General features: G+C 41.9%; 1 protein-coding gene across 1 annotated transcript in view; it reads right to left on the reverse strand.

Moving 5' to 3' along the window:
* The window catches only part of GNAQ (G protein subunit alpha q), a 288,439-nt gene extending 263,434 nt beyond the window's left edge, over window positions 1-25,005 (reverse strand). Inside the window, exon 1 of the mRNA XM_082401495.1 lies at window positions 24,233-25,005. Coding sequence (XP_082257621.1) covers window positions 24,233-24,368 — 136 coding nt within the window. The 5' untranslated portion in view covers window positions 24,369-25,005. The remainder of the gene's footprint in view (window positions 1-24,232) is intronic.
* Between the last annotated feature and the right edge of the window lie 447 nt (window positions 25,006-25,452).

Consider the following 25,452-nt stretch of genomic DNA (forward strand, 5'->3'; position numbering starts at 1 on the left):
GCAGTGTCCTTGATCTCCTTGCAGTCTCCTCTACACTGGCCCACTTTCCAAGGATGAGCGAGAATACTGTACGTTCTTTTGTCTTATTCCCTAATCACACCAGCTTACCACCCAGCCTATAGATAAATTCCAGTATCTACAGGATTATACCTTTTCAATTATGAATTTGAACCTACAACTTATACAATCTGACAACAAAAGGAAATATATGGAATTAGGACTGAATGGGGAAAAAAAAAAATCAAAGATATACAATTGTCACTGAACAGCCCTAAATATTTACGCCTGGTTTTCTGTCATTTTCATACTGATTTTTATCCCCACTTAAATGATTATGAGGGCCAAGAGAAGAAAGTCTTAAACTTCCTTTCAACCATCCACAGAACCAGACACATAGGCTGTCTTAAATAAATATGTAGTGGTTATTTCATATCAAACATCAGAGAAGTTCTATACCACAGAAAGTTTTTTAAATGCTGGGTTTTACGTGTCACTGGAAAAATGAAATTTGGGAAAGGATTTTCAAAAGAAAAAGGGCTTTAATAATTTAGAGGAAATTTAGCAACCAGGTCAAGTATTTTGATTTAACCTTTATGATTAGAAAACCAAATTTTTGTCCCTCATATAGGAAATCCATCCAAATATGAAGCAACATAGAAAACAAATGAACAGAAATCCCTGACGGAATAAAAAGAAAAGTGCCTTCAAGAGGGAAAATTAGATGAGGTAGCACCAGCTACCCCAAAGCTTCTCACCAAAATTCTTTTCTTGAGCCACTTGCTGTTTTCATCTTAACACTGTTTTAGAAGTCTTGAAAGGGTAATTTTTGCTTTCTTCCAGGGCACTCTCCTCTCTCGTACCTATTAACCCTGGCCCACAAGGACCAGGCCACTGTTACCTTCAGAGATCTAGGCCCACAAAGGAGGCTCTCTTTCTGGTAGATCTTTATCTTAGACTCTGAGATTAGGAAGGTAAAACTAGAGTTTTCACTGGACTAGACCGTAAACTGCACTTGTAATACCTGACCAAAGTGGAGAGCAGCAGTAATCCACTCATTCACTGTGCAAATACAAAAATCATAACGTGTGCTGGATGCTGCTAGGAAAGTAGATGAATTACAGGTCCTACCTTCAGGGATCTGAGAGTCTGGCATGGAGGACAAGAAATGCACAAATAACCATTATTACAAGACAGAGCAGACTTTGTCTGAACCACCCAAAGCAGACTTCCAACTGCAGGTATCTGCACCCTCTCTGCCTGAGGGCTTTCTCTCCAAGTCAGGGACAGGCACTTGACAGGCCAAAGGTGGCAGGAGACCCCCACCTAACGACCACCAGAGTTGGTATATAAACATCCCAGCTCTGGCACTCTTCAGGCGGGACAACTTTACAGCATCACTGTTCTCCAGAATGGGGTCTGCAGACCCATGCCAGCAGCATCACCACCACTCAGGAGCTTGCGAGAAATGCAGACTCTCAGGCCTCACTCCAGAGAAGGGTCTGCCTCTGTTTTGTAACAAGGCCCCCAGGTGAGCCCCAGGCATATGAAACTGTGAGAAGCCCTGCTCCACACCATCAACCAGAGCTTCTCCCCAGGCTTGAGCTCCAACTGCCCGCCGTGGTGGCTGATTTAATAAAGCACCTTTACTGGCTGCCTTCCGTCAGCTACCTCACTTCTCCCCTTCACCACCAATGCTTCCTGCACACACGCAATAAATACAGACACACGGCAAAGATAAAACGTCATGAGAGTTCAAAAGAGACTCTGACTAGCGCAGAGATCAGAGCTGTTGAGGAAGGAGTAGCAGTTGAGATGGGCTTTGCACAGGCAGAAAAGGAGGGGAAAAAAGGCATCCTGAGGGAGGGGGAGAGTGGAGGGGGGCGAAGAGAGGATAATGACAAAGATGTGAAGATGGAGAAGGGAAGGAAAAGTGTTAATGCCCAAGAGTTTAGTCAGAGTGTCGGATGCATGAAGGCAAGCAGGAAAAAATAAGGCTAGGAAGGAAGGATAGGATCAGATGAACCTGACTGACAGATGAAGATCTGGCCTTTATTTTGCAACTAATGGGAAGCAATTAATGGTTTGAACAGAAGAGGACCACAGTCAATATAGCTGAAAAGTCACCTGAGAGCAATGTGAAAATGCAGGGAGTGTGGGCAGTTTGTGTCTACATTATCTTCCATCATCTGTCACTCTTGCAGGCCCAGCCCGCTGGGGAAGTGGGGATCTGTCTGGCCCAGTTTGGAGAAAGAGGCCTAATACTATCTGAAGGGTAGATAAGTGAGTATTCTATGTGTACATAATAATGTCAACTGCAGAGACCAAAATGTATTACGGAAGAAGGAAAATAATAATACTATCACTGCGCATGTATTTGGATGGTGATTTGTTGCTTTCAGGGAGCTGACACAAACATCATTCCCCTCGGGGCAGCCTCTGGTCCGCAGGCCAGGCTGCGGTGCGAGCACCCACGCTAACCAAGCTGGGACCCTCAGGAGTTGATGACGGGGTCTGTGTTAGGGTCCCCAAGACCAACCCCAGGTTTGATGGCTCAGCTGGCGGACTCGCAGGACTCAGCATAGTCGTACTCATGGCTGTGATTTATTACAACAAAGCAAGATCAGCGAAGGGGAGAAGGCGCATGGAGCGAAGTTTAAAAGAAGCCAGGCCCAGGCTTCAGAGCGTCCTTTCCCAGAGGAATCACGCAGAATGCACTTAATCCCCCAGCACCGAGTAGTGACAAGACTGGGAAATGCCGTCCACCAGGGGAGCTCGCCTGGGCCTAGGAGTCCAGAGTTTTTATCCGAGGGTCAGTCACATAGGCACCGTCTGCCTAGCACCTGCTGAAATTCCAGACTCCCAAAAGGAAAAGCAGGTGTTCAACATAAACCACATTGTTCGTACAAACAGTTCAGGCACCGTGAGCCACTCTAATCAGTTCTGAGAGTGGTGGGAACTCTCTGGAAATCCAAGTTTGCAGATGCCAGCCAAGGGCCAATCTTATTCTTTCAAAGGACAGCAGCCAGGCCTGTTATGTTAACTCTTTCCTGAACAGGGTCACGACACATTCTTGGAGCTTGAGTTCTAATCCTGCTATTGATTTAAAGCTCCAGCTACTTACCGGAGGCAAACTATCATACGTAGGTATTTTGGGGGAACTTGGGGAGGTTGGGTATGTGAAATACAAGGATATAGGTAGATATGCCAGTTCTACCTGCATAAATTTCTTTTAACCTGTCGCCTAACTTCAGGAAGTAGTAGGATATAAAACAAATTCATTATGTGTGTACAATAAGAAATGTAATTACACATTTCCACCTGGCTGCAATTATGTGTGTAAAAAAGAAACATATAGCCCCTGTCCCACAAGATCCCAATTCATTAGGACCGTCTTCTTCCACTGAAATATGGAACCAGTCCCCCACCAAGAAAAGTGTTGTTTAACACAAAAAAATCTTAGAGGAAAAAACTCTACCAGACACTAAGGAGTAAACCTACTATTGCTTTTCTTCCCCTGTTCTCAGCGTGTGTCTAATTAGTACTGCCAAAAAAATAATAATAAAAATAAGCTGAAATCGTAGGACTAAAACATTCTTAAGCATCATTTAACCTGGGACAGCGCTTTTCCCCTTTGGTTTTAACATGCTTTCAGAAAAAAATGCTTATCTGAAGGTCTCCTGAAATTTGCCTTTTGTAAGTTTACTGCAAAGTGATGATGGAAGTTGAGATGTTTACAAACGTGTGCTAACTTAAAACTCTCTAAAGTAACAAAGGCAGGTTTGAGGCTTCCCTTCTAACTCACAAGGAGAAGATACTGCAACGTAACGCACAATTTTCTTAACCTCAAAGCTATGGCCTTGCCTGGATGGGGTAAAAGATCACATGAGGTGACTGGATGTGTTTCTTGGCCTGCCAGGAGTAAATTTCAGTTTTCTGCTAGTGAGGTTTAGCACTGTGTGTGATGTTACTCCTCCTATAAATGAGAGAGAAGCCAAGCATTCTCTGCAACCTGGATTGTTTGGCTTTGCTAGAGTATTTCACCAGTGCAGATTCTCCCCGTCCTACAGTCAGGACTGAGTTCATACTCAGAGGCCAGGCGGCATTTGTACCTAAAAAGCACTGATATAGAAGCTAAGTCTTTACGGTTTCAAGATAACCTATTCATCACCCAGGGACTAAGAGGAAAGGAATAATTGTAAAGGAAAAAACATGCAATACAAGAATTAGTACTAATATTTGCCCTTTATCCTTCTCTTTTCAGCTGGAAAAGAAGACTTGAAAACACAGTAAGGAGCTATCTAAAAGATGATCTTTTTTTTTTTTTTTTTTTGGGCAAACAAAGGACACCTGTAAAAATGAAAACCTTTACACCAAAATATTTAATTTTTAATAAAAGAAATAAAATTAATGTATAAATACAGATTCTGATGCTGATAAATTTATTCACTGCATTCCCTTGCTCAGGCAAGCCACCCACTGGAAAATAGGGAAGACAGGAAAAAAAAAAAAAAATCAGACTCTGCAGCATCTGATTTACCATGAGTTCTAAGAGTTTACATGCAAGGGCGCACAAAAAGGATTGGAAAAAGCACTTGTGTAGCCATGCATTATTAATTTCAACTTCAACAGATATGAACTATACTTCATTTGCTCAAAGTAAATGTCAGCACAACCACATTTTTTTTTCTTAAAAGGAATATTGATCATAAAAATTATACAAGAAGCACACTTACAACGAGGGCAGCTCCTAAAAGAGCACTTCAGTAAATCAGGCTTACTTCCACGAGCAATCCTTACCTTGTGAGATTCCACACATCTTGGAACCTAGCCATAATGTACCCATACACAGTCAGCGTATTTTTAAAACTCAGGTTTGGCTTCCAAGGCTGACATCTCCAGAAAGGCGTATAATATCTTGTTAACTATAACTGGAATTAGGACAGTGTGCCCTGTTGTAAAGCCAGGTATAGAACACTTTTAAAACACTGGTATAAAGGCCAAATTTTTTTTTTTTTAAATAATCCTCATGGGTAAGGGAGAAGGAAACAAAAATGACATCAGGCATTTCAACAAGCTATAACAATCAGGGCTAGAATAGAATACATTCTGGTAAATTACCAAATTAATGAAGAAATAAGCTTACTCCTGATAGCACTGCTTACGAGGAATAAGCCCATTTTTCCAAGGTGAGAATTGAAACAACAACATTAAGGTGTGTTTGAGCAGCATATATACACACGGGCAGGAAGAAAGACTGTCCCTCTAAAGGGGATGTCCTCAAATTGTCATACAGTCCACTTTTCCGTTAAAAGTTCTAGAAAAAGGCAATATCCTGGGCTGCCCACTGTCCAGAAATCAATATCCACCCACTGTGAAGAAGAGCCTTCTACCTGTGGTTGACAGCCACGTGGGCACAGGCCAGACTCAATTAAGAGACACGGGCGGGGGGGACTTCCCTGGTGGCACAGTGGCTAAGACTCCGTGCTCCCGATGCAGGGGGCCTGGGTTCGATCCGTGGTCAGGGAACTAGATCCCACATGCATGCCGCGTTCGCGTGCCACAACTAAGGAGCCCATGTGCCGCAACTAAGACCTTGTGCAACCAAATAAATAAATAAATATATAAATATTTTTTAAAAAGAGAGAGACGGGGGTAAGGGAGGACAAAATCCCTTCTCAGTTTTTTGCTAAAGAAACAATAATTTACTATCAACTTCTCTCCCACCATGACCACCACCATCCAACTGGAAGGACTGAGTTTATTTCACATTAAACAATTATACACACACATACACACACACACACACACACACACACACAAACACATACACACCCACACTGAATAAAACAACTTCCACTCAACCACCGAATTTCCTAAATGAGAAAATTTAATGCAGTTGCTAAAAATGTGAGCATGATGTCAAATTCTATAAAATAAAGTACACAGAACTGTAAGTTGGCTTTCTGTCTTTAAGAACGACTTGCCTTATGGGGAGAAAAAGAGCACTTAAACCAATTTGGCTGTAAAGAAAATAGGTACCAAATGAAATCTGTTTCTCCAAAAATATTCCTTTTCTTCTACATGGAAATTAGAACCCAAAGAGGACAAGGAATAAGAAAATGCTCCTCTGCTCCTTAACGATCATGCCCTTTATAAACTTGTTGGTAACCTAAACTTCAGGATGTAAGGAGAGATTAAAACTGACCAGTCACAATGTGCAGTGTCGGGGTGCTTCCACCTTACACACACCACCCCACCCGCCCGAAGGCCAGGAAGTGTGAGTTCCACTGAAGCAGGGCAACCTGACTGCCTTCTATGACAGGAGACCAGGCAACAGTCTAGGAAGAAAGAGCAGATGTGCCTTTCTTGATTTCTCTATTCCCTTTTATACCAACACAAATTAAATACTGAGGTCAAATTCAAATAGCATATTTTGGGTTCTATTAGGTATGTAAACAACAAAGTAGTTAATAACCAAATCAACTGTAGATTCATATTGAGTGATGGACTGCGGGGATCTGATCTGAAATCTAATACCTTCCATGTCTTTATTGACAGTATTAACAAAAACACTTGTCTTAATGTAATTCTTAATAAATCTTAATTGTGATAAGTTCATCTACTTTCCTCTGAGAATGAACTGGGAAGGATTAGAAATACCAGAAGTCGGAAAAAAAGCTGAAATGATCTTGACCTTGGAAAGACATTCCCAACAGAATCAGGATGAAATTCAATAGGAATAAGTACTCTCAGCAATTGGGGAAAAAAAAGAAAACCCTATGCAAATATATAATAAATGCAAAAATGCAGAGGACTGTATGCAGATCACAGAATACCATAGGTCAAAAACAGGGCTAGCAATGTAGTACTGTATTGAAAAAAATAAGTAAGAGCCATCAAGGTACTGGTAGAGGAAAGTTACAGAAGCTCTCTGTACTCAAAACTGCTATATTTCTTGGGATGATTTGTTTAGATAAAAGGCAAAGATTTCTGAAGTCACATGTATCTCAGTTCGGGAAAAGATACAGAAATATTACCTACTCTGACTTCATAAAAACATATCTCACGTGTTAGCTTCCATTTTGGTTTGTTTTTTTTTACAGAAGAAAACAACTAGGATGATAAAGGACAAGATGTTATTCCTGCCTTATGAGAAATGATAGAACTCAATGTTAAACACAAAGAAAGCAAACTCCAGGAGTGTCATGAGGATAACTCCGATTACTTGGAAAAGTAGAAGTGTTCCAGGGGATTCCAGAGTCCCAGTGTCCCCAAGGGATGGACCTGAAACTAGTTTCAGGATAGGTTTCAGCTCAGTATACAAACATTTTCTAAGCAACACAGATGACCAAAGAGAATTAATTCCTCTTAGGGGATGATGTTCCTACCACTGAACATAGAGGGGAACAAAATAACAATAAATTGGGGGATGTTACAGAGGTGACTGAAGTACGGGCTGCAAGCTTGGACTTTAAAGCATATAAAAGATGCTATAATTATAACTCTCTATGAAAGACTTCATGTGTGTTAATTACAGTCATCAAGACTCATAAAGCACACTTCCTGGAAAGAAGGCAAAGTGCTCCAAAAAAACAACAACTTCCTTTCTATCCCTCAAAATGTACAAAAAGAAAAAAAAATAGAGAGGAAACCTCATCTTCGTTAATAATAGCAAAGGACTTATCAACTAGAAGCAATGCAAACAGATCAAAGAGAGAGAACCTGCATAGCTCTTCTGCTGGTAAAATAGTGCAGTGCTGAGGGAAGCTAGTATCCAAGGTCCTGAAAGACTTCCTGGAATCCCCCAACTTGGAGGAATAAGTAACATCCTACTGGAACTCACTTCTACTAGCAGAGGAGGGGCTAAAGAGACACTATACAGCCAAGCGATCCCAGTCTCTCCCTCTGACCTGGCAGTGCTGAGGGTGGAAAGCGGGCCTCCTGTGCAAAGTGGTCTAAGAATACAGAGAAATATACCCAACAGGTGCACAGAACGAAAATCTCACAAAGAGCAAAGCATCATTTCTCATCAAATGAGAACAATTTCTCATCAAAATGGCTGGCACATGCAAACGGAAAAGAAAAATGGAACTGGTTGTAAAATACGACAAAATTAAGAAGCGGCAAAGCCCACAGTCTGAAGCTGCCCACCGCCACAGAGCCTTACCACCACTCTCTCTACTCCAACAACTGAATGGCTAAAAATAGAATATATACTATCGTCGTCCAGCCCACCAGCTTAAGTGCTAAGAGAAAGACACACACAGACCCAAGACAAATAGGGAAGGAAGTCAATGAGATTCCACCCACACTATTTTTGGACAAACAGTAGGGCCAGACAAAATTTGGAGCATTCTTAAGAAAAAATGAAGACAAGGCACAGAACATGCAGAAGGAAAATGAAGAGAACACTCTGGAAGATATACTCTAGGAAACAGAAGAAAAAAGTAGAATATAACTGCTCTATATTATCAAGAAAATTTAAGGAAACGTGGACTGTTTGAAATAGGATATTAAAAAAATAAAATAAGGTAGAAAGAAATTGTCAGAGCTAAAAGGGGAAATAAGGAGAAAAAATAATATTGAAGAACTTAAAAATGAAATCAGAACATCAAATACATACAGCAGGAACTTCAGTCATTCAAAACCTACTTATTGCCGCTTGATGTTTATATGCCAAGCACTGCCAAATCAGTGTTGCTGACAAGAAACTTGAACAAATCACACAAGGAAAAGCATGGAGAAATGAAGCCAAATATAAGCAGTAAAATTAAATAACAACCTATTTCTTTTATTATATATACATGTATATATTTTATGTATCCACAGAACAAAAATTGACTATATACTGGGCTACAATAAATTCCAAAAAGTAAAAACAATACAGACCACATTCTCCTATCAAAATGATGTAAGACAAGGAATAACAAAGGTTGAAAAAAATCACAACCACTTGGAAAATTTTAAACTGTCTTAAACAATCCTGGTTCAAAGATAAAAATAAAAATCATAATTTTATAGTGTCTGTAAAAGAATGATATGAACACTAGGTAGTAACAAGTTGAAAAATTCAAAGCTTTAAACACTTCTCATTTAAATCAAGAAAATGTTAAAATAAATAATCTAAGAATTTTATTTCAAGAAAATTTTTATAGTACAACTAAATAAACCTAGACAAATTAAAAGAAAGTAATAAAGATAAGGCAAAAATAAATTAATAATAAGGGTACCAAGACCATACAATGGAAAATGAATGTCTTTTCAACAAATGGTGCTGCAACAACTACTTGCAAACGAATGAAATCGGAACCCTACTTGCAAACGAATGAAATCAGAACCCTACTTCACACCATATGCAAAAATCAACTCAACGTGGATCAAAGACCTAAATGTAAAACCTAAAACTATACAACTCTTAGAAGAAAACATGGAGGTAAATCTTTGTGACCTTGGATTTAGCAACAGTTTCTTATATGTGACACCAAAAACATAAGCAACAAAAGAAAAAATATATAAACTGGACTTCACAAAAGCTTTTGTGTTGCTGTACAATTTTGCACAGAGCTAAACATGTCCTTTAACCTTATCAGTTCTATTTTCTTTTTCCCTTGGAGATATTCATCCTAGGGCACTCCATTCTTCCATAGATAAAAAGGTCAATTTTCTAGAAATACCTCAGTTATTAAAGTTGAAACTAAAAGTGATTTAAAAAACTAAACCTAAAGGAAACCTGAAACCTAAACTAAATAATAAATTGAGGCATTTGTTATTTTTGTAAATAGGCAGTTTAGAAAAGAAAATGAAGACTTTATAATAGAAATTAAATCCATACAATGCAAATAAATACAAGATTTTTTTTTTTTTTAGCCCATCAGATTACCAAAATTCTAATGATACTAAAATGTGCCAAAACAGTTACTACATAAGCTAGAGGTGGGAAATAAGCCAATACCACCTTTCTGAAAGTCAGAGTGGTGATGTGTATCAAAATTTTAAATAAGGTTATTATTGGGCTGATGATCCAACTCTGAGGAACTTATCTGAATATGTAAATGTACAAAGATCGATCCCCTACAGTATTCTCTAGAGCACTGATGATTAAAGAAATTTAATGGACTCAAACGAGATACATATCAACAGGGTCAGGTATATATAAATGGTGGTGTGCTGGCAAATCTTTAACAACTGGCTCTGCAGGGGCGGGGGCGAGGGGAGCTCGTATTTGTAATATCAGCCAATTTCTGCGGCATGAGTACTCCCATCATGGCTAATTTCAAGCTACCAAAATGAACTCAGTGAATGCTGAGTTGAGAAGAAATGTACAGAACTGGCTTTTATGAGCAGGTGCAAGCTAGCTGCAGCACATCACCGTATGATTCCTAATACACTGGAACAATGACAAAAAAATACACTGCAACACTAAAAAGCCATATAGCTGTGATGCAAAGGATTTATATTACATGGCAAGATATCCATTACATATTACTGGATGAGAAAAGTCAGTTACATACAGAACAGCTTATGTTGTATAATCTGGGATAGTGTGAATTTATATGTGTATGCATTTTATTTTCACTTTGAAAGAAAAAGAATCACACAACAGTGATGTGTAAACATTACATTCAATCTAGTTTCGCCCATAACAAGAACAGTAAATCTGGCTTTCAGGGAGTATCTAAACCAAATTAAGATTTTTATTTAAAAAAAGAACAGCAAAAGATCAACAGATTTGGCTTCAAAGTAATTAAAAACTTCTGTATTAAATAATACAAAACAAAGAAAAAGAAAAACAACAGACGAGGGTTAAGTTATCTGCAGTAAATATGAAAAAGGCTAATTTCATTTGTGTGTTGGGAGCTCACAAATAGGCAAAGGAAATGAAGAGACAACTTACAAAATAAGGAATTCAACTAGAAACAAACATATGGGAAAATGGTCATTCTTACTAGTGATCAAATAAGTGCAAATGTTTTAATTATGTACCATTTTTTGCCTACTAATTTACTGATAATCTTATAATAATACTCACGATGTTGCAAATTGTATACAATCATTTCAGAATATGTTTAAGTTGTGTGTAATCAAGAGCTATAAAATTTTTCATATCCTCTAACTTAGAAGTAACATTTCATCTAACAAAAGTGTGTGAATGTGTGTGTTTTAAAAAAAATTGCTATCTATGCCAAGAACTTCATCACAGCATTATTTTGAAAATGGAGCATATATACACTAATATGTATAAAATAGATAACTAATTAGAACCTGCTGTATAAAAAAATAAAATTAAAAAAAAAAAAAAAAGAAAATGGCAACACTGGGAGAAAGCTAAATGCCAAAAAAAAGAGTAAGCAAGCAAATTAATATATCTCCTCTAACAGAATATTATACAATTCCAAATATTAATATGAAGCTTATATACCACACAGAAAATGCTTACAACATAATGCTAAATTGTACAGTATGATTACATCCATGCAAGAAACATAAAAAGAAAGCAGACTAGAAAGGAATATACAAAAAACAAAAAAATCACGTTTCTTAGATCGGTACATTCTGGATAAACTTATGGATACATTTTCAAACATTTTTTTTCATATTTTGTCTAAAAAACTGCATTACTCATAAAATTTCAAAATCACTGAAAAATAAAACAAAAAATAATATTATTAACATAGAATGGGTTGTCATTTCAAAGGCCATGAAAACAATATAATGTATTCCTTAACAATGTAAGAAAATTCTTAAGTGGAAGAAAATAAACACTTCTTGACTCAAACTTTGTCTATTCAGTACAACAGTTTGTCTCATTATTAAACTTTTTAAACTATTTTAGAAAGCAACCATACCATCAGAGGATACATATCTCAAGTGTTCTTCTTTATTGCATTCCAGAAAGAGAATAAAAAACAATCTAAATTCAGGCAGTAGCATACTGCTTGAAGATATATAATATAAAGAAAGAATATTTTTAACAAAAAAAGACAAATCATTGTGTGACCTTGTGATTCAGTACTAGGGACGCACAATGCATTAATGAATTCTGGGAAGGATACATTGTAATTTGAGTAGCAATTCACAGATAGACCCTAGGGATTTAGAAAAACCCTAGACAAGAATCCCTGTTCCCATAATAAGCATGGTCTGGAGTGGAAAGCGCTACAGAAAATGTGTTTCTCAAAGGACATATCTGGTGACTTTGGTGAAAATATATTGGGAGTCCAGATTTCCCTAAAGAAATATTAATGAAGTCATGATTTCCTCCATTAAAATGGAACCCTTTGTCAAGAATTGTATGGATGGGGAAATACAAATTATGTTTCTGAAACTGATCAAGCAACATACAGGTATCTTCTCCAACCAGAAGATGGGAAACTTATGGGACTCCTCATTATAAGAGTTGACATCTGCCCCAAATTGTTTAGTCATTTCTAATGTGCTTCAGGTAACATCTTAGATGGTGACCCAACACGTAACAGGAGATACCAGGATGTTCGGAGGACATCCCATTCATTAGTCCTTGAACCCATCAAGGTCCTTCCATCTCTAGAATCCATGTCTGGTCCAAGTTTGGCTCCAAGAGGAGCCAGTACTATGGTAATTCATTAGTTCCTAACACACCAGGAAGTGATTGGTAATAAAAATAGAGGCTGATTTCAAGTATCTTTTGTTTCAGCACTCATTAGCTCTACTCTCAAATTATTCAAAGCATTCAAAATATATTTGCCTACATTTTGAATCAAGAAGTCCTCTTAATTCTATCATGGACAAATGAAGCCCATTTTGAATGCTGGTCGTAAATAGGCTTTAGGGACCTTGAATAATCTGCTCCCTGGACTTGGATGTTATAGCCCAGAATGTGAACAGCTCCTAAGAGAACACAACCAACACACAGGTGCATTTTTCAGCTAAAAATTACAAACAACTTCTATATTACATGGCTCCACCTGAGTAAGAATCCCCTTGGCAAGAATATCTCATGATACCATTTATCTACTCACTGCCTCGGGCAACTGAGAAGGCACTCTATTGTAGGAGAAGCATGCCACATAAAAGCAGATTTCCTAGGCAAGAGACATCCTAATAACCCATCACCAGATTAGCAGAGTTCTCAATACAGTAATAGATGCATTTCTATCACCTTAAACACCTTAAATGGGGGGGGGGGGAACACTTGGAAGAGCCTGGTTGTAAATTTTCTTTTTAAAGTGTGAATGGGGGCTTCCCTGGTGGCGCAGTGGTTGAGAATCTGCCTGCCAATGCAGGGGACAGGGGTTCGAGCCCTGGTCTGGGAAGATCCCACATGCCGCGGAGCAACTGGGCCCGTGAGCCACAACTACTGAGCCTGCGCGTCTGGAGCCTGTGCTCCGCAACAAGAGAGGCCGCGATAGTGAGAGGCCCACGCACCGCGATGAAGAGTGGTCCCCACTTGCCGCAACTGGAGAAAGCCCTCGCACAGAAACGAGGACCCAACACAGCCATAAATGGATAAATAAATAAATAAATAAAATATTTTTAAAAAAATACTTAAAAAAAAAAGGTAAAGTGGTAAAAAACCTGAATTTGGTTCTCTAAGAGGAAAAAGTTAAAAAAAAAAAAAAGTGTGAACGGTTTTCCTCAGAACACAGCTTGACTTGAGCTCTGTGCTTTAGGCTATCTAACCACCTCTGGGAGGACCCAGAGAGTGCATGCAACAAGAACGCCTCCCATAAAACCCAGTCTTCTACACATGCTCACCTCCCAACCCAGCATCTGGGAGAGGAAGGGCACGGCAGATGCGACAACGATGAAGAACCGGGTTGGGCAGTGGAGCTGACAAGAGGAAGCTGCATTGGCTGGGCTCTTCCTAATCAATGTGGCCAAGTCAACGCACAGCACAGGGCACCTCTCCTCTGCTCTCCTTCCTTCCCTCCAGAGCTTAGGGAACACACGGTGCACCACCCCTACAAGGAGCAACACCCTGTGCCCTGCCAAGCCCCTCAATATCCCCCATCACTCTCTGTCGCCTGCAACTGTTCTCCTTTTCCCCTGCACCTGTCCAACTCCAAATCTGAAATCAAGGTAAGGAAGCCTGGAGCTGATAAGATAATGAGAAGGCCATGGGCCAGAAGGAAAGTAGGGGTCAAGGAATGCCAAACGCCTGCCTGGCACTTCCAGTGGAACTGGGCTCTGTAACAATGTTTCTCCAGAGCCAGGATGAAAGTCTAGCTGTTCCTTCTTTGGTCATAGAGCCGTTTCTCCAGAATGCAGACAAGCGACACAGGAAGTTGCTTTCTTAAAGTTTCTCCGACCATGGTCACGACAACTAAGGGCGGTTCAGAGGCCACAGCAATTTATATGTATATATTATAAATATTTTTTAAAACAAAAAAGTATGAAAACTCCTTACTTCATATTATGAATGTGTCCACCCTTATCTGTTCTTCTGGTTTCAGTTAAAACCCTGGGACTTCCCTGGTGGCACAGTGGTTAAGAATCCGCCTGCCAAAGCAGGGGACACGGGTTCGATCCCTGGTCCGGGAAGATCCCACATGTCGCGGAGCAACTAAGCCCGTGCACCACAACGACTGAGCCCACGTGCCTAGAGCCCGTGCTCAGCAGCAAGAAAAGCCACCGCAGTGAGAAGCCCGCGCGCCGCAACAAAGAGTAGCCCCCGCTCGCCGCAACTAGAGAAAGCCCGCACTCAGCAACGAAGACCCAACGCAGCCAATAAATAAATAAATAAGTAAAAATTAAAGCCCCAACGGAAAAAAAATGAGCATAGTAATGGAAGAAGAAATGGACATAAGTGGTCCATCTAAGGGTTTATTCCAAATCTTTCCTGGAAGGCCATGGAAAAGGGACAGACTGGCTCCAAATACAAAGCAGCCCCCAAAGTGCTCCACCAAGGTGTGTGAGGCACTCCCAGTGCCCAGGCTCAAAGAGCCAACCTGCTCTCACTGAAAAGGGCAGAAATGCGCTTGAGCAGCTTGCAGGCAAATGAAAAGCACTGCTTAAAGCCCAATGAAGAAGAATAAGGAGGAGGAGGAGTGAGTCAAAGGCAGCTGCCTAAGGGTGTCTAAGAAAACACACCCAGGCCTGAGCAGGGCAGCTCAGGAACACTGCCTCTCAGGCTCCACCTCCGTGTCTCCTAGGGTGTCGCCCTTCCTGCAGGAAGCAAGAGACCCACGCTGATATGACAGGAGGCTTTTGATACCATTCCCTGCGAAGGCAGTGAGACTATCAGCAGTGTGCCGGGAGGCATGAGGGGCGGCTCTGGGCACACTTGCTAACCCTCCTCACAGCTCTCGCCCAGCACCCTCCGAGCCGCCTGCCTGCGGGGGAAAGAGCGGAGAGCGAGGGCGGCCAGGAGGAGCCCACCAGACCTGGCCGAGCCTCCCAAGGTAGCCCATCACTCCTGGAGAGGCTGAGGCTCAGGCCCCTTGTCCAGGGCTGACAGTGGCTGGAAACTGGCTGAGATGGCAACGTCGCAGAGGGGAAGCAGAGGAAGTTTCAAAGTTCAGACAGCCTTTAGATTTGGTCCAATCTCTTCATTCTACGGGTTTCTATAGAAATAGTAAAGGAACAAAGGAGCGAAACACCCGTGGGTTAGTCGCGGGAGGCAGGGCAGGAGTACCGACTGCCTTTCCGTTACAGGCTTTAGAAAAGATACTCACAGCTACACCAACATGCAGAGCCACAGGAGTATTTCCCGGCCTGCTCAAACAAACTCTCACACAGCCAGTGTGCCGTTGTTTTTGCATGATCTGCTGATTTCCAAAAATATATCACAAGAGTTAGAGAGAAAAGAGACTTAAACTCTTAACAAGTACCCTGGCATTCTTTTAAGGGCAAACCAGGAACAAGAATTAAAGTCATCCTGTATTATTAGAACAAGTCACAGGAAATGGGTCAGCTCTTTAGGACAAGAGGAAAATTGCATTTGCCATCTGCGGAAAGAACCTGTAATATAATGAAGGAGCTCTGAAAGGTGTAGTTCCTAAAATATCAATTCACGTGGCAAGAACATATCATTGTGTCTTTACCCTAAAAAATAAACTAACCAAAGAACCCTCTCAGACTGGGTATAAAGCAAGCAAAGGCTGCTGCTAGCGCCACCCTCCCTGACTATCTGGGATTAAAAACACAATGAGAAAGAGATGTTTTAAAGCTCTCAAGTAAGGGAGGTGAGGGTGTTCAAATCATCAAATGAGGAAGATGCGCTCTTACCCAACACAGGCCCACAGCACCTTCTCCCCTTCTAGTACACGCACTGCATCCTATTTTGAAACCCAGTGGCCTGTGATAGATTATCCAGCACAGGCTCGCTAGCTTTCTGCTGGTAACCGTGCACCAATCTCAAGTCCCCGTCCTCTGGAAAAGGAGAATTTTACATTTTCTTCGATAACAATGTATTCTGTTTTGCAGACCGCGGTGTTGCTACAGAAAGTTAATCACCTCCTCAAAGCACATTCACAAGTGTCTTTCTTTTAATGCATTCAAGCACCCAACTTCCCCTCTCACCAGCTCACAACCACATGATGTTTGAAAGAAGCACCAACTTGGAAGTTCCCTAAATCTTAAAGAAATGCACACACCAGAGAAGCTAAGGAACCCCTCCTAGCATTTGGTTAAGGAAGCTGTGATGAGAGAATAAACGGGTGGGTGGGATTCCACGGAAGGGTCTTTTTTTGCGGGGTGGGGGGCCTGCAGCAAAAAGCTGGAAGACTGAACAATGAGTGGATGAGACACTGGAGCGTTTCTCTCTAGAAATCACTGGTCAGCTGCAGTCACCAGGAAATACGTGGAAAACGCCAACCGTCACCCCACCGCCTCTTCCCCAAATGGAAATGTAAAAAACAAACACTAAAACTGAAAAAGATGAAAAAAGTTTTTAAAATGTAAAAAAAGAAGCAAACAAAAAATTCTACTTCAATTTTTTTACTAAGTGATGGTGATAAAAAAAAGGGGGGGAGGGCAAATTCTGGAAAGAGGCAATTATTTCATGATTTCAGTTCTCCAAAGGGAAAAAACATGAGGCCATCTCTCAGAAATACACATGAACACGTTTCTAAACATCACTATTCACTTCCTGTAATAGAGCCAAAAAGTCTCACTCTAGCTCTTTTTCTTTAATTTGCGGATCAATTATTGCTCCCTTCTGTGAGACTGCAGAAATACCATGGCATTACTAACATTCTGGTTCCCGACTGCACCACAATCCATCACACACTTCCCTGAAACAGCTATTTGCTTCCAAAGCAGTCAAATTGCTCACAATCAAAGATTAATCCTGTAATAAAGGTGTGTAAAATTTTCAAATTTCAAAGGACTTGTGTAACAGTTTTCCATTCAAACTGCTGGATAAACTGCTATTGGCTTTTTAACCCGAAACAATTACGAGAACGTTCAACTGAATCATTCTCCTGAGACAATGAATGAGAAGCAGGAATGGAGACAAAGATGACCTCGCCTTTAAAACAGAATTTCTTTAACTGTGCCCCAAGTGGCCCACAAAATGACAAAGAGGCGTGGTAAATGGAGAACAAATCAATGATACCCATTAGAAGAAAGCAAGACATTTAAATTCACTCCCTTCAACTGCTCTACTTTCTTCTGGGAACCCAGCTGCCCACCCTGCCCCCGTCCTCCTACACCCACAAGTCACCAGTTACTGAGTCCCCAGTTACAACAGAATGATTGTAAACTGAGCAAGACAAGGTGCTTCGCTGAGCTACAAAGAAACAACGGCCCCTATCTTTGCCCTCACGTAGCTTCCACTTTAGTTAGAAACATAGGGCAAGTGGTCATAAACAGTTTCTCATAGTTAAAGGCAAAAAACAATATGCTTGCTCCAAGGAAATAATATATATCACTCAGGAGTTCAAATTCTCAAGACCGTCTGCTCTCCCCAGTTGTGTAATCCCCGGAAAGCTTCTAGAATGGCCTTCAGATTATTTTGTCTTTTTCTTTGTATTAAGAGCCAATAGAAAAACAAAAACCAGGAAGGATAATACTCAGAAGGACGTCAGGCCGGGGGCATCAACTGTAAAACAACAAGAACTGTGAAAAGTGCTTGTAGTCTTTCCTGCTGGCAAATAAGAAACAGGGAGTGTCTCACGTAGTACATTATTTTGCACATAGTAGGTGCTTAATATCTATTCGTTCATTTGATCAGCATTCTATATACAACTGTTCTTTCTTATGGTATGTCTGGTAAAAAATTTAGAGGAAATGTTTGTTTTCTAAAAACTGGCAAGTGTTTGCTGAATAAATGAATTTGAAATATCTTGATAACTTTATTTTTAAGTAATACTAATTTTGTTCTTAAAATTGAAACATGAGACTCTTAACAAAATATTCTGCACTGATTTCAGAAATTATGGCTAGGTATAAAGGTCAACCCCAGAGCTACTTAGAAAATTCAGTCTTTGGTTCTCAACACTGCAACATGGATTATTTATTTGTTTATTTTGTTTGTAATAAAGTCCAGATTCATGACCACCTAGGATTTATGAACTCATTTATGACAGCATGTTTAGGTCCTTTTTTTCCTTTTTACTACATGTTAGATGAGAAATCAGACAGGTTTTTTACATATCAGTAAGGTAACATATCATAGGTGATTGTTGAACAACTTCCTATAATTTTATTAGTAACAGCTGTTCACACAAAATAGAGTTTGGGTCTGAGAATAGCTCTTTCTTTAATGTTACTCCATTCAGCAGAACAAGAGAAAACATTCACTGTTTACTGTAGTCAGTTATTGCCACAGATTTAATTACCAACAATCACACATTTTACCTTCTACTACTATTTCACACTTCCCTAGGATTAATTCTGCAGAGATCTTAACATTGCTTAAAAGTTTCCCTTTGAAAAAAAAATGTCACTACCCTCCCCTTCAACCAGAAAATTAGACTTTAAATTTGCTGCTACAAATACTTGTATTTCCCTCAACCCAAAAGAGAGAGTCTGGAGAAAACACATTCTTTTCACCTTCTCAGGGAGAAAGCAATCCTAACCTTCTTAAAATGGCTTCTCTCTCTTGCAAGATGTACCCTTTGAGCTCCCTATTTTTCCTCTACAACACCCAATCCACACTTCCATTAATACCAAAAGAACTAATAACCTTAAAGAAAAACTAATATGAATGCTGGAATCAAAATCATCCTTGGCAAATCTCGTTCATTTCAAGTGTAAGTTTGCCTGGATCATGAAGAAAAATGTGTTCTTTTCTGCTAAGTTTAGCATAGCACGCAGCCTCACAACTGCAGAAGCTGTTTCAGGTCCTTAAAAATTCATCTGTAATAAAAATCATAACTATATTTAATAGGCATCTCTGAAAATTAAACATAAGCCATCTCTTATAAGGTACAGCTGGGTTGTTTGACTTTTTTTTAATGAAAAAGAGGCTATAAAATTTATCTGTAATAAACAAAATGGCCACTAAATTATTCTTCTGGTTCTCCTTCCTAAGCCTACCTAAAAATATTTGAACAGATACATACGGGATAACTTCACTGTTCAGTAGGGTTTTAATTTGCGCCCAAAATTCCCATAAGAAGAAACAATACGAGATTGACAGTTATATGGCAGATCTAGACAATGAATCTACGTGGTTCAATGCAAAAATCTTACTCTGAACGCTTTGTTATATAGTCAGAGCTACAGTTTTGGTTTTTATGAGGGATGCTGCCACTTCACTCTTCAGATACAAACTATAAGTACTTTGTTTCCAAAAACATAAAATGAAGAAAAAAAGGAAACTCATCCAAACAAATCCTGACATTTAGAAACATATTCAACACTTGCAAGCTAAAAAAGTAGCAAAAAGAAAACCAGCTGGTCTTAAAGCAGCCTCCCAAACACTGTATTATGGTATTTCCAGGGAGATTCTGTTATTAGGGCTGCTCAGAAGGAAGCTTTTATTCTGCGGTTCTGAGTAGCCATCCTAGACAGCCACTAACCTCCAGGTTAATTTGGGCATCAACATCCTCGTCCTTCCCCTAGTGAACTCTACACAGGGGGAATGGGGTGGGTGCTTTTACCCAGACCTGCATGCATGAGCTCTCCACACAGTCTAACTTTGTCAGAGCACTCCTAGCCTTCCACGTGCCTTCTTGCTCTGTAACTGTTCAGTTTTCAGTACAAATGTACATCGCTCAAATTAAAAACGTTCTTTCTGCAATTCTTAAAATTTAATCGCTGTGGTTCTCCTCATGTAATTATATATAGGTAAATCGTAAAAATCTGTCCGGTCACCACCTGTACAATAGAGAATTTAAAAATTCACTCTGTTGAGTGTATCATGGGGAAAAGTATATGGCAAAAAGATGAGAGGGTTATACTAGCTTCTATACAAAAATAAGTAATCAAGACATGGTATGGTTTCTTTTTTTTTTCCTGTAAACTTTCATATTTTAAGTGTGACTGTTATCATTCCCAAATGCACCCAGCACAGAACTGTAATACACTGGTTCAATATGTGATGTAACATCTTACATTAACACTTCCTATCCTGAAATGCATTTGTATTTAATTGGCTCAAAGAGTTACATATAACTTTTTTAAAAAGATCATGATTTTCTCTGCCACAGAATAACATTACATTTCCCCATGTCTCTATAATGTCTTTATTGTTTTATGGTCCCAATTTCTATTAGGAGGGTTACAAATAAGTTTACTTATTCAACAAATACTTATTGAGACCATTCTATGAATTAGAGATTGTGCTAGAAGCTGGGATTTAATAGTGAACAATATAGAATCAGTCCTCAGTCCCTACTCTCCTAAGCTTCCAGTCTAGAATAGAAAGAAAATCTCCAATCACATATGCAATTCAGTTAGAAGAGCAAGAACATATATTCTTTCATCTAAAAACGGGCCTAAACTTTGCCTCTTCAATAGGTAGAATCCAATCAATAAAAAAAGATTTGCTAAATTTTTCTATTTGATGATTAAGATCTGAAGAGTAAAGATTTCTAAAACATGTAAAATAAGACAGGTTAACGGGGGAAAAAATGTGTCTTCAAGGAACTGAAAATTTCAACATGAATATCCTTGACCGGAAGCAGGCATTCAAGGCCACTTGTTTTATACAGACTTAAAGACACATTATATTAAATAGTGTGACCTATGTACCACCAATAGAAATATTTAGTTAATATTCATAAGCATTAATTAAAGGAAACAATGTGCATTACATCTAGGAAGTATATAAAAACTTAAAATATTCTCTTGTATATCTATGTAGAAAACAAACACAGTTTTCTTTGAGGTGTCTAAGAAAATAAACACTGTATAAATGAATTTAGGAAATGAATAAAAACAAGAATTCAGAATTTAATATGCTATTTTATGGTAGTAGGTTTCTGGGTTCATTTTTTAAAAAGAATAAATATCAAAATGTATAAGTACTGTAGAATTTGGAACATATCGGCGTAATTGCTGGATAGGTATCAAGGCAGCCCAAATTTTACTGCCATACTTTCATCTAGGCAGGTAACCACTATTTTCTCTTTCTAATTTCTCCATAGTATAAAATTAACTAATTAATTTTATATTTTGCAAGGGGCCCCTGCCAAATAAATCCATTAAAATGGTGTCATGCTTTGAACTACAATTTACTTTGAAAATAATTTTACACTGAATTTCATTTAAATATAAGGGTGATTCCTCAATTTAAATAAAGTAGTTAAAAATACTGGTAAACCTTTTGATGGGCATCATTTACATGAATGAAGATTGAGTGCACACATCAAAGCAGCACATCAGGCATTCCTCAGAAGGAAACCCTCCCCAATACCTTCCCTGGTTCAAATTAACCATCATTTCTCTCCGGGACTCAAAAATTACAAGCACACACACAAATCTACACTTAGTATATAGCACTGACTATATAAATAGTGTAGGTACTGCAGTAGTTATGTTACAAAAGCAACATACCTAGAACATGAAGCTGTAGCAAATCTTACATGATGTCTAGGGATTGAGTTTCTAACAAAAAACTGTATAGTTTTAAAATGCTAGTAAATGTAGATGTTAAACTGATGTCATATTTTTCTACCACTTCTAATAGGCCATATTTGGGGGCTGGGGCGGGGCTGTATTTAATCCTACTCGAAAATCTAATAAGAAGGGGAGGAAAAAAAGTTCTCCACACCACCACTTCAGCAGTAAACTGTTTTAATTTTTTTCCTCATAAAATTATCTCCAAGTTCATTTTTTAAAGCAAAATATGTTTTGTTTTGTTTTTAAAAAAAGCACAATATGTTACTTAAGTCCAGTCTGTAATTAAGTGTCCATCTACGGGCATTTCTCCCAAAGTCCTCCTCCTAGACATTCAAACCTAGGCCCTCAGACAGACAAATCCCCTGAGCTCTAACTCACAGCTGCTAGGAACCCAGAGCTGCCACATTTCAAGCAATGGGGTTGGCCTGAGAGACCTCAAATGCCCTATTCACAGCTAAACAGAAACAAATAGACTGTACACAGGGCAAAAGAAAAAGAAAAACCATCCTTAAGTCTCTCTAAAAACACACGCTTTTTCCCTTAATCATGCATTAAACTCCATACGTTTCTCTTGCCCCCTCTATTTTCTTCTCAATCTTGAGAATTCAGAAAGCATTCAACTACACCTTTTCAGCCATTAGAAGTAGCTCAAAATGAGAATAAAAACAAAAAATAAAAAGATCTTCCTTTTCCAATTGCAGTTTTCCCCTACCCTGGCTTCATTCCCTAAAGTCCACCCCTTTTATCCAGGGTTTGCATTCTGTTCTTTATAAACATGTGCACATTTACCTAATCTGGTTTCAAAATGAAGACATTAAGCAGGGCATGTGAGTTAACCATTTGTAACTATTTGTAATCACTGTATTTTGTTCCTTCTTGTAAATGATCCAGTACATAAGCAGTTCAGTCCCAAAGGCAATTGGTTCCTTGAACCAGGAGATGGAAAGTTCAAGATAAGAAAGAAAATGCATGCTTCTCAAATCAGAATTGACAATATTCTTTTCTTCCAGAAATGTCTGAGAAGTCTATTTATCATACACGCAAATATCCAGAACACGAGTGCAGACATTTTTCAGGCCTGTTACTGCAAAGCTGTTTGTTCTTCCTACCACAATAGCTCAGAGTTATGTCGCGCTGGCCTGAACGTTGATTCTGAACATTCTCTCAGAGATAATAATCAATGAAATTCCTAGTTCAGAAATGGCATTTTCTTGCTAACTTAATGTTAAGGCAGAATGTTGGGTTATTTTGTAGAGATTAAACGGAAATTTTTGCTGTTCACTTCCCGTTTTCCTTCTAGCCCAGATTCCAAAGATATTAAAATGCTGTCCGCTTTAAACAAAAGGTTTCTCTTTGCTTCCATGAGAGTAATTGAGGCTGTACTGGTAACTATTGTGAATTCAGGCCTACATCTGGGTTGCCTCATTAAACAAAAGATACCCATCGCTGTCAACAACCATACAGCACAACCCTCCCGTATCCCTCATCTTTATCTGGAAGGAATGGTGGAGACACACGCCTGTCACCATTAAGAAACTCTTCTGGGTCCCTCCTTTTGGTGGTCTGGTGGTTAGAGAACAGCAATTGTGTGACACATTTGGGCTTGCCTCCCCGCCCCGCGAATACACAAGCCCGCTTTCTTCGGAGAGCCAACCACTCGGCTCCCTCCTCATCGCTCCTCGGAGAATCCAGTCGCGAGTCAGCCCACCGCTCCACCATTCGCTCCCGACCCCGGAAAGCACTGATAATGGATGCACACAGGCCACCCCACCGCACGCCATCCCCCAACGTGGCTCCGCTCGCCACCCTCGGGCCACACATACGCACAGCTCCCCACTCCACCACCCCCACGGGGCGCCGCGGCCACGACACTGGAAGTTCAACTCCCCTGCCCACCTTCCCACCCCCACGCCTCTCCCCGAAGCAATGTGCCATTGAGCAAATGGCAGAAGCACCACAGATAAACGCGCACCCCGAGTGCACAGCCCTTAGGTATACCGAAAGGCACAAGCCGAGGCCCTAGGCAGAGCAACCCCGACCCCTCTGCGCGCGCGCGCGTCTCTGTACGCGCGCGCGCGCCCAAGAGGGTGCGGGTAGTGGCCGGGAACGCGCCCGGGGAGGGCAGGGGCGAGCCGCGGACGGCCGGGGGCCGGGCCACGGTACTGGGGGGATGAGGGTGGTGGGCAGGGGGCGCAGAGGTCCGGCGGGAAGGCCCGCGGCGGCCGGCTCCGGCTGTACTCACCGAGCAGCAGCAGCTTGAGCTCCCGGCGGGCGTCCCGCTTGTCCCTGCGGAGCTGCCGCTCAATCTCGTCGTTGATCCGCCGGGCTTCCTTAGCCTCCTCGCTCAGGCAGCACGCCATGATGGACTCCAGAGTCATTCTTCCAAAGTGCCTCCGCTGCAGCCCCGCCGGCACCCCCTGCTCACACGCGCGCACACACACCCTCCCGCCCTCGCTCCCCCGAGGCAGCGGTGGCCGCCGAGCCCCCGCCGCCCGGGCGCGCGTCCGGGATGAGCTCGGCGAACCGCCGCGGGGGCCGCGGCCAGGGCCGGGGCCACTAGGTGGGCCGGGGGTGCGGCGGGAGCTGGCGGCTCGAGCCGCCGGGAGGAGCGAGGCGGCCGCGGGAGGCGGCCGCGGGCGCTGGCTCGGGGGGCGCACTGGGGAAGGCCGCCGCGCCCGGCCTCGCTCAGACGCCCGCGCCTCCTTCCCCGGGAACGGGCGGCCCGCCTCGCCCCCCGCGCCGCCGCCGCCGCCGCCGCGGCTCTCCTAAGCCGTGCGCCCGGCGGCGAGAGCACATCCACCGGGGCGTCCCCGCAGCGAGCGGCCGCCGACGGCTCCCTGCGCCCGGCGCGCTCGCTCCTCGCCGCCGCCTGACACGGCTCCCGGGCGCCCTCGGCCCTGCCCGCGCCCACCGCCCGGCTCGCGCGCAAACCCGACTCGCCGGCCCGCCCGCCCGGCCGCCGCGCGCTCCTTCGCCTCCGCCTCCGCCTCCGCCAGACGCCCACCCCCGGCCCGGATTGCCAGGCGCGGAGCGGCTGCTCAGTGCTCGCCCTCCCCCTCGCCACACACACACATTTTCTTCTTTCTCTGAACTGGAGCACAGATCCGGGAGGGAGGCGGCGGCGGCGGCAGAGGGAGGAGAAGGAGGAGGAGGGAGGGGATGGGCGTGGGAGGAGGGGAGCGGGAGGCGGGGCCGCCGGCCCCTCCTGGAAGGTTTTCCTGGGCTCGCAGGCGCCGCGGCGTGCCTCCCAGTGCGGCTCTCCCCTCGTTCGCGCAGCTCCTGCTCCCGCGCCCTCGGTCTGGCCCGCCGGCTCAGCGGTCACGGCCACCCCCGGCGGGGGGGCGAGGCCGGGTCGCTGAGGCGCAGCCGGGGCCGCCGCCAACCTGCAGCTGCCGGCCAGCCGCCCGGGCGTGGTAAAGCGGGAATATGGCGGCCTCCGCCCGCCTGCTGCCCACTGGCCCC

This window comes from Balaenoptera borealis, assembly GCF_965194805.1.
Source record: "Balaenoptera borealis genome assembly, chromosome: 8".
Taxonomy (NCBI): Eukaryota; Metazoa; Chordata; class Mammalia; order Artiodactyla; family Balaenopteridae; genus Balaenoptera; species Balaenoptera borealis.